We start from the raw sequence: 19,525 nt of genomic DNA, 5'->3' as shown, positions 1-19,525 counted from the left end.
TTGTTCGGTATTGGAATTGGTCCTCCTGGGAGCAGATGCAGCGAAGGCAAAGGAATTGGGAATATGGGATGGCGTTTTTACAGGGGGCAGGGTGGGAGGAGGTGTAGTCTAGGTAGCTGTGGGAGTCGGTCGGTTTATAGTAAACGTCCGTGTTGAGTCTGTCGTCTGAGATAGAAATGGAGAGGTCTAGGAAGGGGAGGGAGGAGTCTGAGACGGTCCAGGTAAATTTGAGGTCGGGGTGGAAGGTGTTAGTAAAGTGGATGAACTGTTCAACCTCCTCGTGGGAGCACGAGGTAGCGCTGATACAGTCATCAATGTAGCGGAGGAAAAGGTGGGGGGTGGTGCCAGTGTAGCTGCGGAAGATGGACTGTTCCACATATCCAACAAAGAGGCAGGCATAGCTGGGGCCCATGCGGGTGCCCATGGCTACTCCTTTGGTTTGGAGGAAGTGGGAGGATTGGAAAGAGAAGTTGTTCAGAGTGAGGACCAGTTCAGTCAGTCGAAGGAGAGTGTCAGTGGAAGGGTACTGGTTGGTACGGCGGGAAAGGAAGAAGTGGAGGGCTTTGAGGCCTTCGTGATGGGGGATGGAGTTGTACAGGGACTGGATGTCCATGGTGAAGATAAGGCGTTGGGGACCAGGGAAGCGAAAATCATGGAGGAGGTGGAGGGCGTGGGTGGTGTCCCGAATGTAGGTGGCATGTTCTTGGACTAAGGGGGACAGGACCGTGTCAAGGTATGCAGAAATGAGTTCGGTTGGGCAGGAGCAGGCTGAGACAATGGGTCGGCCGGGACAGTCAGGTGTGTGGATTTTGGGCAGGAGGGAGAAACGGGCGGTGCAGGGTTGTGGGACGATGAGGTTGGAGGCGGTGGATGGGAGATCCCCCTGAGGTGATGAGGTTATGGATGGTCTGGGAGATGATGGTTTGGTGGTGGGAGGTGGGGTCATGGTTAAGGGGGCAGTAGGAGGTGGTGTCCGCGAGGTGGCGATAGCCTCAGCAGTGTAAAGGTCGGTGCGCCAAACTACCACCACACCTCCCTTGTCTGCCGGTTTGATGGTGAGGTTGGGGTTGGAGCAGAGGGAGTGGAGGGCTGCACGTTGTGAGGGTGAGAGGTTTGAGTGGGTGAGAGGGGTGGAGAAGTTGAGGCGGTTAATGTCGCGGCGGCAGTTGGCTATGAAGAGATCGAGGGCAGGTAAGAGGCCAGCACGGAGTGTCCAGGTGGATGGGGTGTGTTGGAGGCAGGAGAAGGGGTCGTCAGAAGGTGGGTGAGAGTCCTTGTTGAAGAAGTAGGTGTGGAGGCGAAGGCAGCGGAAGAAATGCTCGATGTCTCGCTGTGTGTTGAACTCATTAATCCGGGAGCGTAGGGGGATGAAGGTGAGGCCTCTGCTGAGGACTGATCTTTCATCCTCAGAGAGGGGGAGGTCTAGAGGGATGGTGAAAACATGGCAGGGCTGGGAGCGACGGCAACTCTGGGAGCGGAAGTGGCGCACCGATCTTTATATTGCTGAGGCTAAACGCCAGCTTGCGGACACCTCCTCCCACCACCAAACCATCATCTCCCAGACCATCCATAACCTCATCACCTGAGGGGATCTCCCATCCACAGCCTCCAACCTCATCGTCCCACAACCCCGCACCGCCTCTTTCTACCTCCTGCCCAAAATCCACAACCTGACTGCCCCGGCCAACCCATTGTCTCAGCCTGCTCCTGCCCCACCGAACTCATCTCTGCATACCTCGACACAGTCCAGTCCCCCTTAGTCCAAGAACTCCCCACCTACGTTCGGGACACCACCCACGCCCTCCACCTCCTCCATGATTTTCGCTTCCCCGGTCCCCAACGCCTTATCTGCACCATGGACATCCAGTCCCTATACACCTCCATCCCCCATCACGAAGGACTCAAAGCCCTCCGCTTCTTCCTCTCCCGCCGACCCAACCAGTATCCTTCCACTGACACTCTCCTTCGACTGACTGAACTGGTCCTCACTCTGAACAACTTCTCTTTCCAATCCTCCCACTTCCTCCAAACCAAAGGAGTAGCCATGGGCACCCACATGGGCCCCAGCTATGCCTGCCTCTTCGTTGGATATGTGGAACAGTCCATCTTCCGCAGCTACACTGGCACCAACCCCCACCTTTTCCTCCGCTACATTGATGACTGTATCAGCGCTACTTCGTGCTCCCACAAGGAGGTTGAACAGTTCATCCACTTCACTAACACCTTCCACCCCGACCTCAAATTTACCTGGACCGTCTCAGACTCCTCCCTCCCCTTCCTAGACCTCTCCATTTCTACCTCGGACGACCGACTCAACACTGACGTTTACCATAAACCGACTGACTCCCACAGCTACCTAGATTACACCTCCTCCCACCCTGCCCCCTGTAAAAACACCATCCCATATTCCCAATTCCTTTGCCTTCACCGCATCTGATCCCAGGAGGACCAATTCCAATACTGAACAACCCAGATGGCCTCCTTCTTCAAAGACCGCAATTTCCCCTCAGACGTGGTTGACGATGCTCTCCACCACATCTCCTCCACTTCCTGCTCCTCCACCCTTGAACCCCGCCCCTCCAATCGCCACCAGGACAGAACCCCACTGGTCCTCACCTACCACCCCACCAACTTCCAGATATATCGGATCATCCTTTGTCATTTCCGCCACGTCCAAACAGACCCAACCACCAAGGATATATTTCCCTCCCCACCCCTATCAGTGTTCCGGAAAGACCACTCCCTCCATGACTCCCTCGTCAGATTCATACCCCCCCACCGACCCAACCTCCACTCCCGGCACCTTCCCCTGCAACCGCAAGAAATGCAAAACTTGCATCCACACCTCCCCCCTCACTTCCCTCCAAGGCCCCAAGGGATCCTTCCATATCCGCCACAAATTCACCTGCATCTCCACACACATCATCTATTGCATCCGCTGCACCCGATGTGGCCTCCTCTACATTGGGGAGACAGGCCGCCTACTTGCGGAACGTTTCGGAGAACACCTCTGGGACACCCGCATCAACCAACCAACCCAACCACCCCGTGGCTGAACACTTTAACTCCCCCTCCCACTCCGCCAAGGACATGCAGGTCCTTGGCCTCCTCCATCGCCAGACCATGGCAACACAACGTCTGGAGGAACAGCGCCTCATCTTCCGCCTAGGAACCCTCCAACCATAAGGGACGAATGCAAATTTCTCCAGCTTCCTCATTTCCCCTCCCCCCACCTTATCTCAGTCCCAACCCTCAGACTCAGCACCGCCTTCTAGACCTGCAATCTTCTTCCTGACCTCTCCACCCCCACCCCCTCTCTGGCCTATCACCCTCACCTTGACCTCCTTCCACCTATCGCATTCCCAACGCCCGTCCCCCAAGTCCCTCCTCCCTACCTTTTATCTCAGCCTGCTTGGCACACCCTCCTCATTCCTGAAGAAGGGCTTATGCCTGAAACGTCGATACTCCTGCTCCTTTGATGCTGCCTGACCTGCTGCGCTTTTCCAGCAACACATTTTTAAGCACTGTACTCCTGTATCCCTGTACTCCAGTACGTGTGACAATGAAAATCTAAATCAAACACTCCAACATGTTTTACTCGGTTCATAGCTCTCTGCAGACATTTAGAAAAATAGCCACTTTGGGACAGTGCCTGAACTTACCTTGAAAGCACAGTGTGCTGTCTTGGTTGACATTGCTTCACGTCTTTTTGTCTCCGAACTGACATTGTTGGAGTTGATTTGTAGAAAAACCCCTCGCTCTTTCCTGACCCAAGGGAATCAGAATGTTTCTCCAACTCCAAAGTGCCAATGGTCTTCCAGATGTAGCTACAGTTGCAATCCTCATAGAAGCCCAAAGTGTGGAAGCAGACCTATTGGCCCATCGAGTCTACACTGACCCTAAACCTGGAACCCTGCATTCCCCAAAGCTAATCCACTAGCCTGCACATTCCTAGACACTATAGGACAATTTAGCATGGCCAATCCACCTAACTTGCACATCATTTGAGTTGTGGGAGGAAACCAGAGCACACAGAGAGAATGTATGAAACCCACGCAGACACAGGGAGAATGTATAAATCCCACACAGACAGTCGCCCAAGGCTGGAATTGAACTCAGGTCTCTGGCGCTCTGAGGCAGTGGTGCTAACCACTGAGCCACCGTGTCACCCCATGCACCACTCTGTACAAAGCAACTATCTATCCCACTCTGAAAACATGTCTCCTTCCCTGTGGATAACTAGCTAATTCTGAAGCTGCTTGGGAACAAGATTCCCTTTTATGCAGGATTTGGAGGTACCAGTGTTGGGCTGGGGTGGACAAAGTTAAAAATCAGACAACAGGTTATTGTCCAACAGGTTCATTTGGAAGCACTAGTTTTCGGAGCACTGCTCCTTCATCAGGTGGTTGTGGAGTATAAGATCATAAGACACAGAATTTATAGCAAACGTTTACAGTGTGATGTAACTGCAATTATATATTGAAAAAGACCCAGATTAGATTAGATTAGATTACTTACAGTGTGGAAACAGACCCTTCGGCCCAACAAATCCACACCGACCCGCCACCCACCCATACCCCTACATCTACCTTACCTAACACTACGGGCAAATCATCACCTGATTTTCACATCTTTGGACTGTGGGAGGAAACCAGAGCACCCGGAGGAAACCCACACAGACACGGGGAGAACGTGCAAACTCCACACAGAGAGTCGTCTGAGGTGGGAATTGAACCCAGGTCTCTGGCGCTGTGAGGCAGCAGTGCTAACCACTGTGTCACCGTGCCGCCATCCTTTAGAATGAACATTTTGGTTTCAGTTCTTTCATGTAAATCACAGAACTTTTTCAAAGTTATATTCTGAAGTGAACTTTAACAATTGGTATCGTGTCGGCCTGTAACACATTATCAATAAGGGTGAACACCTCGCTAAGACCTTCCCCATGCCTCCACTTCTCGCCTTTAAACAGCCACCAAACCTCAAACAGATCATTGTTCGTAGCAAACTGCCGCTTTCAGGACAACTCCATACAACCCTGTCATGGTAGGCCTGCAAGACGTGTCAGAGTATGGACACAGATACCACCATTACACGTGGGGACACCTCCCACTATGTACGCGGCAGATACTCATGTGACTCAGCCAACGTTGTCTATCTCATACGCTGCAGGCAAGGATGCCCTGAGGTCTGGTACATTGGTGAGCAGATGCTACGGCAACGGATGAATGGACACCACACAACAATCAGCAGATAGGAGTGTTCCCTCCCAGTCGGAGAACACTTCAGCGGTCCAGGACATTCGACCTCAGACCTTTGGGTGACCATCCTCCAAGGCCGACTTTAAGATGGGCAACAATACAGAGTGGCTGAGCAGAGGCCGATAGCCAAGTTCAGCACCCATGGGGATGGCCTCAACCAGGACCTTGGGTTCATGTCACCCTACAGGTGACCCCACTGCGCTATACACTCTCACACAAGCACAGACACACACTCATAGACAGACATACACACATGCAGACACAGACACACAGACACTCCTACACAAACACTCCTACAGACACAGGCGCAGACCCTCTCTCATACACAAGCTCTCTCTCATACGCTCACACATACACTCCCACACTCACATGCACACCTGCACCCTCTCACAGACTTAGACCCCTTTATGCTCACTATCACACACTTACACACACTCTCTCACAGACACTTATAAACCTCCCGCCCACACACACACAAACACACACACATGCACATATACGTTTGTTGGGTGAATGTGTACTTGCAGAACTACATTTTATTTTGCTCAAAAACTGCATGAACCCATGTAAGATTCTCTAAATTCATTTTTTAGATTAGAATCAGTCTGACCATTGTGACACAGACAGTCTCACAATGGTCACCTCATACCTTCAATGCAATGCATTACCTGAGCTGACATGACACCAATTGTTGAAGTTCACTTGAGAATGTGACCTTAATAAAGTTCTTCAATTTACATAAGAAAGAACTGAAACCAACATGGTCATTCTAAAAGATGAGAGACTTAACAAACAATCCGAGTCTATTTCAATATATAATTGCAGTTACATCACACTGTAAACTTTTGCTATAAATTCTGTGTCTTACAATCTTATACTCCACAACCACCCCATGAAGGAGCAGTGCTCCAAAAGCCAGTGCTCCCAATTAAACCTGTTGGACTATAACCTGGTGTTGTGTGATTTTTAACCCTTTTATGCAGGTTTCCAGCCCAAAATGCAACTTTGTCATTTATGCCTAAGGGTTTCTCCTAAGAAAGCTGACCAATAATTCCAAATGATAAAGTATGACTATCATTTCTGGCAGTGCGCTAATTTCCAACAAGCGAAACAGAATGCTGCAAACGCTGGGAATCTGAACTGAAGCAGAAAATGTTGGAAGAGCTTGGCAGGTCTGGTAACTCTGGTGGTAAAATACAAACAGTTAATGGCTCAGCTCAATCACTTCTCGTCAGAGCCCAGAAAGGATAATTCTCACTGCCTTGGGAAGGCAGGCAACATCATCAAAAACCCCTCCCAACCCAGCTTTAATCTCTTTCAACCTCTTCCTTCAGGTTAAAGATTCAAACGTTTAAACATACATGCCAAGATCTTGCTCTTTGTGCAACCTCTCTGCAGCCCTAACACTGTATTCCTCGCTCTGTTCTGTTCCCTGTAATGCACTTTGTACGGTATGATCTGCCTGTACAGCACGCAAAACAAAACTTTTCACCGTACCTAGGTACATGAGACAATAATAAATCAAATCAAATCAAATGGACACCGATGAAAACTAAAAAGCAGTTAATGGAATCATGAACACACACCTCAGGGCCTCCCACGAATCTTCACCAAAGTTTTCCACCACCAATGATTTCAGACAGGTATTGATGAACCCGTACTGTAAAATGAAAACATACTGAAGTGGTGATCTATTACTCTTCTTATGAAATGGGATTGAGAGAAAGCACAAACTGGCAAGCATTATATGTTCCTGAAGTTTCAGGCATCAGTCACCCCACATGTGACAGATCTGCTGATCTCACAGTGAACTTACCAATGACCTTGCAATCCATTGAACTGGAAAGAAGAAAAACATCCTTCTAACTGATGGTTTGCTGCAGAAGGAAAGGGGTTTCTGCTCAGGGAATATGTGTATTGCGGAACTAAATTAAACATAAAACTGTAAGGTGGCCAAGGCAGAAAATTCAAAGTTAGCAAACATTCTGGGAGTGGAGGGGGTTTAGGAAAAGGGTGGTGAGTTAGCTCTGTTCATTAATGATGACATCAGTTATAATGATTTGTTCTAACGACCAAGATGCAGAATCAGTTTGGGTAGAAGCCAGAAATAGCAAAGGTTAGAGCTCCCAGTGAACGTCTGGGTCCCCCATGAGCAAACGGAATGTGCAGGAGGATGTAATGGGGCCTGATAGAAATTTACAACGATGATCCATATGTCTGTCCCTTGGCTGTGTCACCTTTGGCATGCTGTGATCCAATAGGCTAATCCAAGCATTGGCTTATCTACCTGCTGATGGTGATGGTTGTCCCATCAGCCTCCTTCATCACCAATGCTGCAAATGGCCCTCCTGTCCTTTATACATTTCAAACAATGGATTAGACTGTCCTTTTCCAAATTTGACTTGGATTATTTTCTTTACGGACAAGGTAGTGGAATTCTGAAATTGGGGGCTGCAGACTCGGGAGGTTTAGTTGGAGTTTTGAAGATGAGGGTTGACTGACTGTAGCTGACACTGACTGACACTTCAGCCCCAGGGCATCAATGTGGACTTCTCCAGTTTCCTCATTTCCCCTTCCCCCACCTCACCCCATTTCCAAACTTCCAGCTCAGCACTGTCCCCATGACTTGTCCTACCGGCCTATCTTCCTTTCCACCTATCCACTCCACCCTCCTCTCTGACCTATCACCTTCATCCCCACCCCCATTCACCCAGTGTACTCTTTGCTACCTTCCCCCACCCTCCTCTCTGACCTATCACCCCCAGCCCCACTCACCTATTGTACTCTATGCTACTTTCTCCCCACCCCCACCCTCCTCTCATTTATCTCTCCACCCTGCAGGCACTCTGCCTGTATTCCTGATGAAGGGCTTTTGCCCGAAACATTGATTTTCCTGCTCCTCGGATGCTGCCTGACCTGCTGTGCTTTTCCAGCACCACTCCAATCTAGAATCTGGTTTCCAGCATCTGCAGTCCTTGTTTTTACCTGACAATAGCTGGATAAGGGCATAATTGGATATGAAGGTAAGGCAGGTAACCCAAGGCTGAATGGCCTCCTCCTGGCTTTGCCTACTGGTAACTTTTATCCTGGCATACCAGTGATAAGCAGCCTCTCTGTTAGGGGGCCACCTCTCAGATTGTCAGCCAGAGTTCTGGCTCCTTCACCTGGAAATGCTGGATCCTAGCATCATCCCACATGCTGCGGTTTGATATTTAACAGTAAAACGTGGGAGCCACACATAAGCATTCGAGGAAAGGCGATTACAGTCGGCAGGGGGAATGCTGCTCTTGAGAGAAAGTTTGGGACGCCTGAAACAGAATCAGAGAGTTTGCACTCTTTAGCTAATAGTGCAAAAGTGTTTATCATTCTTTCCACAAGTTGCTTGAAATTGTCCAAGTCTAAAATTTCCCGCTCGACTGACCCATGCCAGGCTAAATATTCACACGAAGGAAGCAGGAGAGGAAATATCCTGGCTGTCACTATGCAGCTAAATGAAAATGGTTTGCTTAGAGACACTGTACTTCAATTTTCGACATTTCACCCAGATGTCTTTCCAAACCCAGATTTAAGACAGATGTGACCTCTCATAGATCTCTGGAATCTTTTTGTTCCCCTTAAATCAAAATGTTGCAATTTTTAACTCCCATCCAGAGATGACTTCCCTCCCAGGACCTGCTTTTTAAAAAAAGGTTAAAAACCTCAAACATTTCTGGTGACCGCTGCACAGTGAGAGCTGTTTCCTCTCTGCCCTGTAAGTTCACACATTTCCTATCTCCCGGTTGAAAGGATTTGAAACCATTGGCTGTGGGCGTAGAAAGACTGTAGGTTGGAACGAGGGATAAGGTGAGGGGAAAGGGAAAAACACAGCAATGTTATGAGAAAGAGAGAGGGGGGGGGGTCTTTCAGCATTGGGGAAAGGATCAGATCAGATGGGGTGGGAGTGGGCAAGTTCACTGAGGCTGGGAGTCACCATTCACTTACCATGTCCACAGTTCTGGCAGCTTATGATCCCAGTCTCAATGATGTGAGCTCAGCACAGTTCCTGTCTAATACCGACTGCCTCCGACTCCTCCTCAGTCTAGACCCTCTGGATGGCCACTTCCAGGCGGGGGACAAGCTAGCTCAGTGAGAACTGTCTTACAGCAGAAATTAAAGGGGGTCTAGGAGCACCTCGTTATGGTAAGAAGGAACAGTCCCCTCAATTCACACGTCCTTCCTCAAGCTGTTCAGATTGTCCCTCGCAGATCACCATCATCCCCGCGCTCCTCGTTAACAAATCCGTGCCAAAGTCAGCCCTGTCACTGCATGGACATCTGCTATTACAGTGGGGTGGGAGGGAGCCTGGAAGTGACTGTGGAGTTTGCTCCCAGGTCGACAGAGATATTTCCAGCCTGAAACTTCCCGTAACAGCCAAAACCAAACTACACGAGATCTTCAGTTCTTGTCAAAATTATTGCATAAAACCATACAACGTTAATCAAATTCGGCAACTATTGTGACCATGTTATATTACAATAAAATGTTCTTATTGCATGTGACCATACAATAATGCAGTTACACTACCGTGCTATAATAATATAGTAGCATTCTACAAAATGCCAACATTATAATGCTCACACTCACAGTAATCAAACAACGCTACGGTAAAAACACAAAGAAAAATGTTACAGTTAAATAGGCAATTGAGTGACTCTGCATTTGTGTAATGCTATCGAAAAGCCATAAGTATTAAAAATATTAGAAATAAAATATTAAATTATGCTACGTGAAAAATGTCAGCGCTCATTCAATGTCTACAAAACCACAACTATAAAATATTATAGTGATATATTGCAGTTTCTAATAATATATAAATGATATCGAAGTAATACAATTTGGCTGTATTTTACTTGTAATCGTGTATTTATATAGAACAAATTGCAACTACTTTTAATATTAATTGTCATTATATCGTACTTAATGGGATACGTAGTTATATAAGTCATTGCAGCACCGTCTTGTGAACTGATATATTGCTCCAGCTGTGAGTAACACCATTTTTTTTGTTATATCGTGATCAGGTTAGATTTTCCCCAAGTGACAAAAAAAAGTCTCTTATCTGCAGAAGAGCTTTCGGATGTGCTGCCATCGTGTGTTCAATGTATGGAGGTGCAGGCTTTTCTCTACGGAATTACTCTTTGTGAAAGCAGTTTCTTCACCGTCCGTACACAAACAGAAACTGCTGGAAAAACGCAGGACGTCTGGCAGCATCTGTGGTCAACGTTTCGGGTCCAACTCTAAATTGTTGGATTGCTTTGAAATGTAACAGAGAGAATTGAAGGAGATAATGTTGCAAGTGTGACGGGCATGGACTTGGAAAGGCACTTATTGTGTGGCACACAACAGCTTTGTGAGAAAAGTTATTTAGTGGGATAAACAGGACAGAGGCAACATGGATACAAAATTGGCGGAGTGATAGGAAACAGAGATTAATGGTTAAAGCTTTGTCATGGAGTTCTCCAGGGTTGGCATCAAGACTCTTCGCTTTTCCTGGTCTATATTAATGAGAGAGATCTTGGAGTGCAGGGGACATTTCCAAGTCTCCAGATGATTCAAAACTTGAAAGCATAAAAAACTGTGAAGGCAACAATGTCGAGCTTCAAATGGATATTGAGGCATTGGTGGAGTGGGCGGATAGGTGGCAGATGAGGCTCAATCCACCTCAGTGTGAGGTGATGCCCTTTGGTAGAAAGGATATGAAAAGACAATATAAATAGGGAGTACAATTCTAAAGGGGGTCTAGGAGCAGAGGGATCTGTGTGTATAAGTGCATAAGTTATTAAAGGTGACAGGACTGGAAGAGAGAGCAGTTAATAATGTACTTGTGTGTTTTTGCATTCAAGTAGTCCTGTTTTGTAGCTTCAACAGTGGGTTGGCACCCTCTAATTTAATACACCTGGTGCTGTTCCTGGCAGACATTATTGTCCTATATTGAAATCTTCGGACTGTTCTATATTAAATAACCATAAGCAGAGTGCCCTCCCCTGAATGCGAATACTGAAATGAAGCCATCTGTAGAATCCACACTTTCTATTTCCTGTTGGGAACTTAAACAAGTTCAAACCAATGGATTGCCACAATCACTATGTTTAAACTTGAGACAAAACTAAGAAAGGTGTAGGGATACCCATTCCTCAAGGTGGGTGGGAATGGAAGGTGATCCATACCCTCTATTTACTCCCCAATACTGCAAAGGTGTGTGTGTGTGTGTGTCTGTGTCTGTGTCTGTGAGTGTGTGTCTGTGTATGTCTGTGTGTGAGAGTGTGCATGTGTGTGTGTGTCTGTGTGTGTCTGTGTGCTTGTGTGCGTGTGAGTGTCTGTGAGTGTGTGTGTGTGTGTGGTTATTTGTGTGAATATGTGTGTGTGTCTATATGTGTATCCCTGTGTATAGGTCTGTACCTTTTGTGTGTGCGTGTGTGCATGAGTATATGTGTGTGTGGTTACATGTGTGAATATGTGCATGTGGCTATATGTGCATCCCTATGTATATGTGTGTGTCTTTTGTGTGTGCATGTGTGTGTGTATATGTGTGTGTGTCTGTGTGTGTCTGTGTGCTTGTGTACGTGTGTATGTGTGCTTGTGTGTGTATGTGTGCATGTGTGTGTGCGTGCTTGTGTGTGTATGTGTGCTTATGTGTGTGTGTACGTGTGCTTGTGTGTGTGTATGTGTGATTGTGTATGTGTGTGTATGTGTGTGTGCATATGTGTGTGTATGTGTGCTTGTGTGTGTATGTGTGTGTGTGCGTGTATGTGTTTGTGTGTATGTGAGTATGTGTATGTGTGCTTGTGTGTGTGTCTGTGTGTGTGCATGTGTGATTGTGTATGTGTGTATGTGTGTGTGTTTGTGTCTGTGTGTGTATGTGTGTGTGTGCTTGTGTGCGTGTATGTGTGCTTGTGTGTATGTGTGTGTATGTGTGCTTCTGCTTGTGTGTGTATGTGTGCGTATGTGTGTGTGTATGTGTGCTTGTGTGTGTATGTGTGCTTGTTATGTGTATGTGTCTGTGTGCTTGTGTATGTGTGTGTATGTGTGTGTATGTGTATGTGTGTGTGTATGTGTTTGTGTATGTATGTGTGTATGTGTGTTTGTGTGAGTGTATGTGTGTTTTTGTGTGTATATGTATGTGTGTCTGTGTGTGTGTGTATATGTGTGTTTGTGTATGTGTGTGTGTATGTGTTTTTGTGTGTGTATGTTTCTGTGTGCGTGTGTGTCTACCTGTGTGCATTTCAAGACTGCCCTAATCTACGGTTTCAGGGTCCCCTGAGCAAAGGCTATCCCTTGACGTGATAAAGGTCTGTTGACGACCAGGACGACCACCATTAAACAGGGTGGAAAGTCAGAAGCATTATGAGCCTGTTATCTCTGGCTGGGGTGGGGGGGGTGGGGGGGGATGCAAACACAAAAAAGCAAGACAAGGCAGTGCCAGACGGGGATACTGTGAGTAACCAGCTAGGCTCAGAGTAAGGGGGCACTCTGACAGAAAGTAAGGGGCTGGAGAGACAGCCTGCTCCAGCCTATGGGCTCAATCCCTGAGCACACAATATCCTTGCTGCAGGGTTACAATGAAGGTTACCAGTGCAGCTCCAGGTGCTGGGCTGAAGTGTGGGAAGTGTCCTGTAAGTGTGTGTGTGTGTGTGTGTGTATGTGTGTATATGTGTGTAGACAGGGGACGAAACATCTGCAACACAAATTCCCAGCTCGGTGAACAGAACCACAGCAACGAGCACCCGAGCTACAAATCTTCTCCCAAACTTTGTCCTGTAAGTGGATTGGGGATGTGCCTTGATTCTTAAAGGGTGGCACACGTTGGATGCCATGCTTGTGGCTGTATGTGTGGAAAGTACCCACTGAGTGTACCCAAGGTGATGGTGCCTAGTGTCCAGTGCGGAGGTCTTTTGGAGCCAGCGGTGAGCGGAACCCACCAAGAACTTACTCTGGTTTCCATGTCGAGTTTGTGTGGTGGGTTTGGTAAGATGGCAACCCGTGTAGAGAGAGACTGTTAACAAAGTAATAACGAGTATCCACTGAGAATACACCCCTTCCTAGAGAGAGTCTCACCACAATGCTTGAGAAAGGTGGACCTGATGTAGCAAGGTGGTTCTGAAGTTCAAGAAAAGATTTACAAGGATGGTGCCAGGGTTGGAGGGTCTGAGCTACAGGGAGCGGCTGAACAGGCTGGGGCTGTTTTCCCTGGAGTGTCGGAGGCTGAGGGGTGACCTTATAGAGGTTTATTAAATCATGAGGGGCATGGATAGAGTAAATAGAAAAGGTCTTTTCCCTGGGGTCAGGGAGTCCAGAACTAGAGGGCATAGGTTTAGGGTGAGAGGGGAAAGATATAAAAGAGACCTAAGGGGCAACTTTTTCACACAGAGGGTGGTGTGTGTATGGAATGAGCTGCCAGAGGATGTGGTGGAGGCTCGTACAATTACAACATTTAAAAGACATTTGGATGGGTATATGAATAAGAAGGGTTTGGAGGGATATGGGCCAGGTACTGGTAGGTGGCACTAGATTGGGTTGGGATATCTGGTCGGCATGGACGGGTTGGACCAAAGGGTCTGTTTCCATGCTGTACATCTCTATGACTCTATGACTCTATACGCCAACCATCTCGCCCAATTCTGCCACCCAACTCACCACAACACTCAGAGCTTGGGACGATTTTTTTGTCCATTATTTATCCTCCATTAACCTATTTTTCCAGGCGCCACGAATGTGCCGATAATTGGGGGAATGTGGATTGCTACTAATTGCCCTCTACACACTGTGTGTACCCAACCTCGACCACACACCTTTGGGCTCTGGTGGTTTCTCCCAAATAGGCATACCCTCCTCAGGAGTCTGGTCAGGAGGGGGGGGGGGGGGGTGAATGGGCACAGGGCATCTGATTGCCCTCTCAGGTTCGTGGAGTGAAAATAGATGGAAAAGGATTACGGAAAATGCCCAGGGGAGCATAATCCAGTGGAATCAATCATTACAGGAAGTCTTTTCACATGTGACTGACCTCAAAAGCAGACTCTTGCTGAAGAGTAAAGGAGCAATTCCTTCTGTCTGTATCTGCTGCACAGGCCGACAGACAATAACAAATACTGGAGGGCTGGGGTGGCCTGTCTGGAATCCTGATGAAGGGCTGATGCCCGAAACGTCGATTTTCCTGCTCCTCGGATGCTGCCTGACCTGCTGTGCTTTTCCAGCACCACTCTAATCTAACCTCTGGCTTCCAGCATCTGCAGTCCTCACTTTTGCCGTGTCTGGAATCCTTCTTTCATAAGGGAAAATCTGTCAAATTAAATAGAACAGCACATATCCTCAACTGTCCAAATCTCCGCCATGCCCAGCTGATCGAATTCAGTGGAGGTGAGCTTCAGAATCCCTCCAGTCAGCCTGTCCAACCGAAAGAATAATGTAACTTAATTCCCATGCATACATTGTCTCAGTTGAATCAGCATAAACTAATTATTAGCTGTAATAAAAATCCAACCGATTTTGTGGTTGTTTATGTCTTTAAAGGAAGAAATAATGTGCATTTTATGGCACCTTCCATGACCTCAGGCTGTGGACAAGCGTTTGACAGTAAATTAAGCTTTTAGAAAGAAAATAACAAGTGAGAGGTGACCAGAACAGAGCAGTGAGGGGAACAGGGAATGGGACAGTGAGGGGAACAGGGAATGGGACAGTGTGGGGAACAGGGAATGGGACAGTGAGGGGAACAGGGAATGGGACAGTGTGGGGAACAGGGAATGGGACAGTGAGGGGAACAGGGAATGGGACAGTGTGGGGAACAGAGAATGGGGCAGTGAGGGGAACAGGGAATGGGACAGTGTGGGGAACAGGGAATGGGACAGTGTGGGGAACAGGGAATGGGACAGTGAGGGGAACAGGGAATGGGGCAGTGAGGGGAACAGGAAATGGGACAGTGTGGGGAACAGGGAATGGGGCAGTGTGGGGAACAGGGAATGGGGCAGTGAGGGGAACAGGGAATGGGACAGTGTGGGGAACAGGGAATGGGACAGTGAGGGGAACAGGGAATGGGACAGTGTGGGGAACAGGGAATGGGGAAGTGAGGGGAACAGGGAATGGGGCAGTGTGGGGAACAGGGAATGGGGCAGTGAGGGGAACAGGGAATGGGACAGTGTGGGGAATAGGGAATGGGACAGTGTGGGGAACAGGGAATGGGGCAGTGTGGGGAACAGGGAATGGGGCAGTGAGGGGAACAGGGAATGGGACAGTGTGGGGAATAGGGAATGGGACAGTGTGGGGAACAGGGAATGGGGCAGTGTGGGGAACAGGGAATGGGGCAGTGAGGGGAACAGGGAATGGGACAGTGTGGGGAACAGGGAATGGGACAGTGTGGGGAACAGGGAATGGGGCAGTGTGGGGAACAGGGAATGGGGCAGTGAGGGGAACAGGGAATGGGACAGTGTGGGGAACAGGGAATGGGACAGTGAGGGGAACAGGGAATGGGACAGTGTGGGGAACAGGGAATGGGGAAGTGAGGGGAACAGGGAATGGGGCAGTGTGGGGAACAGGGAATGGGGCAGTGAGGGGAACAGGGAATGGGACAGTGTGGGGAATAGGGAATGGGACAGTGTGGGGAACAGGGAATGGGGCAGTGTGGGGAACAGGGAATGGGGCAGTGAGGGGAACAGGGAATGGGACAGTGTGGGGAATAGGGAATGGGACAGTGTGGGGAACAGGGAATGGGGCAGTGTGGGGAACAGGGAATGGGGCAGTGAGGGGAACAGGGAATGGGACAGTGTGGGGAACAGGGAATGGGACAGTGTAGGGAACAGGGAATGGGGCAGTGTGGGGAACAGGGAATGGGGCAGTGAGGGGAACAGGGAATGGGACAGTGTGGGGAACAGGGAATGGGGCCGTGTGGGGAACAGGGAATGGGACAGTGAGGGGAACAGGGAATGGGGCAGTGAGGGGAACAGGGAATGGGGCAGTGAGGGGAACAGGGAATGGGACAGTGTGGGGAACAGGGAAAGGGACAGTGTGGGGAACAGGGAATGGGGCAGTGAGGGGAACAGGGAATGGGGCAGTGTGGGGAACAGGGAATGGGACAGTGTGGGGAACAGGGAATGGGGCAGTGAGGGGAACAGAGAATGGGGCAGTGTGGGGAACAGGGAAAGAGACAGTGTGGGGAACAGGGAATGGGACAGTGAGGGGAACAGGGAATGGGACAGTGAGGGGAACAGGGAATGGGACAGTGTGGGGAACAGGGAATGTGGCAGTGAGGGGAACAGGGAATGGGGCAGTGTGGGGAACAGGGAAAGAGACAGTGTGGGGAACAGGGAATGGGACAGTGAGGGGAACAGGGAATGGGGCAGTGAGAGGAACAAGGAATGGGGCAGTGAGGGGAACAGGGAATGGGGCAGTGAGGGGAACAGGGAATGGGACAGTGTGGGGAACAGGGAATGGGGCAGTGTGGGGAACAGGGAATGGGGCAGTGAGGGGAACAGGGAATGGGGCAGTGTGGGGAACAGGGAATGGGGCAGTGTGGGGAACAGGGAATGGGACAGTGTGGAGTACAGGGAAAGGGACAATGAGGGGAACAGGGAAAGAGACAGTGAGGGGAACAGGGAATGGGACAGTGAGGGGAACGGGGAATGGGACAGTGAGGGGAACAGGGAATGGGGCAGTGTGGGGAACAGGGAATGGGACAGTGAGGGCAACAGGGAATGGGACAGTGAGGGGAACAGGGAATGGGGCAGTGAGGGGAACAGGGAATGGGACAGTGAGGGGAACAGGGAATGGGGCAGCGAGGGGAACAGGGAAAGGGACAGTGTGGGGAACAGGGAATGGGGCAGTGAGGGGAACAGGGAATGGGGCAGTGAGGGGAACAGGGAATGGGGCAGTGAGGGGAACAGGGAATGGGACAGTGTGGGGAACATGGAATGGGGCAGTGAGGGGAACAGGGAATGGGACAGTGTGGGGAACAGGGAATGGGACAGTGTGGGGAACAGGGAATGGGGCAGTGTGGGGAACAGGGAATGGGACAGTGTGGGGAACAGAGAATGGGGCAGTGAGGGGAACAGGGAATGGGACAGTGAGGGGAACAGGGAATGGGGCAGTGAGGGGAACAGGGAATGGGGCAGTGAGGGGAACAGGGAATGGGACAGTGTGGGGAACAGGGAATGGGGCAGTGAGGGGAACAGGGAATGGGGCAGTGAGGGGAACAGGGAATGGGACAGTGTGGGGAACAGGGAATGGGACAGTGTGGGGAACAGGGAATAGGACAGTGTGGGGAACAAGGAATGGGGCAGTGTGGGGAACAGGGAATGGGACAGTGTGGGGAACAGGGAATGGGACAGTGTGGGGAACAGAGAATGGGGCAGTGAGGGGAACAGGGAATGGGACAGTGTGGGGAACAGGGAATGGGACAGTGTGGGGAACAGAGAATGGGGCAGTGAGGGGAACAGGGAATGGGACAGTGTGGGGAACAGGGAATGGGACAGAGTGGGGAACAGAGAATGGGGCAGTGAGGGGAACAGGGAATGGGACAGTGTGGGGAACAGGGAATGGGGCAGTGTGGGGAACAGGGAATGGGACAGTGAGGGGAACAGGGAATGGGACAGTGTGGGGAACAGGGAATGGGACAGTGAGGGGAACAGGGAATGGGACAGTGTGGGGAACAGGGAATGGGGCAGTGAGGGGAACAGGGAATGGGACAGTGAGGGGAACAGGGAATGGGACAGTGAGGGGAACAGGGAATGGGGCAGTGTGGGGAACAGGGAATGGGACCGTGAGGGGAACAGGGAATGGGACAGTGAGGGGAACAGGGAATGGGACAGTGTGGGGAACAGGGAATGGGACAGTGAGGGGAACAGGGAATGGGACAGTGTGGGGAACAGGGAATGGGACAGTGAGGGGAACAGGGAATGGGACAGTGTGGGGAACAGGGAATGGGACAGTGAGGGGAACAGGGAATGGGGCAGTGTGGGGAACAGGGAATGGGACAGTGAGGGGAACAGGGAATGGGACAGTGAGGGGAACAGGGAATGGGACAGTGGGGGGAACAGGGAATGGGACAGTGAGGGCAACAGGGAATGGGACAGTGTGGGGAACAGGGAATGGGACAGTGGGGGGAACAGGGAATGGGACAGTGAGGGCAACAGGGAATGGGACAGTGTGTGGAACAGGGAATGGGACAGTGGGGGGAACAGGGAATGGGACAGTGAGGGCAACAGGGAATGGGACAGTGTGGGGAACAGGGAATGGGACAGTGGGGGGAACAGGGAATGGGACAGTGAGGGGAACAGGGAATGGGGCAGTGTGGGGAACAGGGAATGGGACAGTGAGGGGAACAGGGAATGGGACAGTGAGGAGAACAGGGAATGGGACGGTGGGGGGAACAGGGAATGGGACAGTGAGGGGAACAGGGAATGGGGCAGTGAGGGGAACAGGGAATGGGGCAGTGTGGGGAACAGGGAATGGGACAGTGAGGGGAACAGGGAATGGGACAGTGTGGAGAACAGTGAATGGGGCTGTGAGGGGGACAGGGAATGGGACATTTTGGGTACAGGGAGTGGGACAGTGAGGGCAACAGGGAATGGGACAGTGAGGGGAACAGGGAATGGGGCAGTGTGGGGAACAGGGAATGGGACAGTGAGGGGAACAGGGAATGGGACAGTGGGGGGAACAGGGAATGGGAGAGTGGGGGGAACAGGGAATGGGACAGTGGGGTGAACAGGGAATGGGACAGTGAGGGCAACAGGGAATGGGACAGTGTGGGGAACAGGGAATGGGACAGTGGGGGGAACAGGGAATGGGACAGTGAGGGGAACAGGGAATGGGGCAGTGAGGGGAACAGGGAATGAGGCAGTGTGGAGAACAGGGAATGGGACAGTGTGGGGAATAGGGAATGGGACAGTGAGGGGAACAGGGAATGCGACAGTGTGGGGAATAGGGAATGGGACAGTGAGGGGAACAGGGAATGGGACAGTGTGGGGAACAGGGAATGGGACAGTGGGGGGAACAGGGAATGGGACAGTGTGGGGAACAGGGAATGGGGCAGTGAGGGGAACAGGGAATGGGACAGTGTGGGGAACAGGGAGTGGGACAGTGAGGGCAACAGGGAATGGGACAGTGTGGGGAACAGGGAATGGGACAGTGGGGGGAACAGGGAATGGGGCAGTGTGGGGAACAGGGAATGGGACAGTGTGGGGAACAGGGAATGGGGCAGTGTGGGTAACAGGGAATGGGACAGTGTGGGGAACAGGGAATGG

The 19,525-nt window shown here is 50.4% G+C and overlaps 1 protein-coding gene across 1 annotated transcript in view; it reads right to left on the bottom strand.

Annotated features, from left to right (window-relative positions):
• The window catches only part of LOC140485891 (guanylate cyclase soluble subunit beta-2-like), a 49,570-nt gene extending 40,048 nt beyond the window's left edge, over nucleotides 1-9,522 (bottom strand). Inside the window, exons 1-2 of the mRNA XM_072584338.1 lie at nucleotides 9,240-9,522; nucleotides 6,845-6,918 (exon numbers count right to left, since the gene is read on the bottom strand). Coding sequence (XP_072440439.1) covers nucleotides 6,845-6,918; nucleotides 9,240-9,242 — 77 coding nt within the window. The 5' untranslated portion in view covers nucleotides 9,243-9,522. The remainder of the gene's footprint in view (nucleotides 1-6,844; nucleotides 6,919-9,239) is intronic.
• Nucleotides 9,523-19,525: the final 10,003 nt, after the last annotated feature.

Source organism: Chiloscyllium punctatum, chromosome 15, assembly GCF_047496795.1.
Source record: "Chiloscyllium punctatum isolate Juve2018m chromosome 15, sChiPun1.3, whole genome shotgun sequence".
Lineage (NCBI taxonomy): Eukaryota > Metazoa > Chordata > Chondrichthyes > Orectolobiformes > Hemiscylliidae > Chiloscyllium > Chiloscyllium punctatum.
Note: the sequence above shows the minus strand (reverse complement) of the source record. Positions and strands in the feature narration are given on the sequence as shown.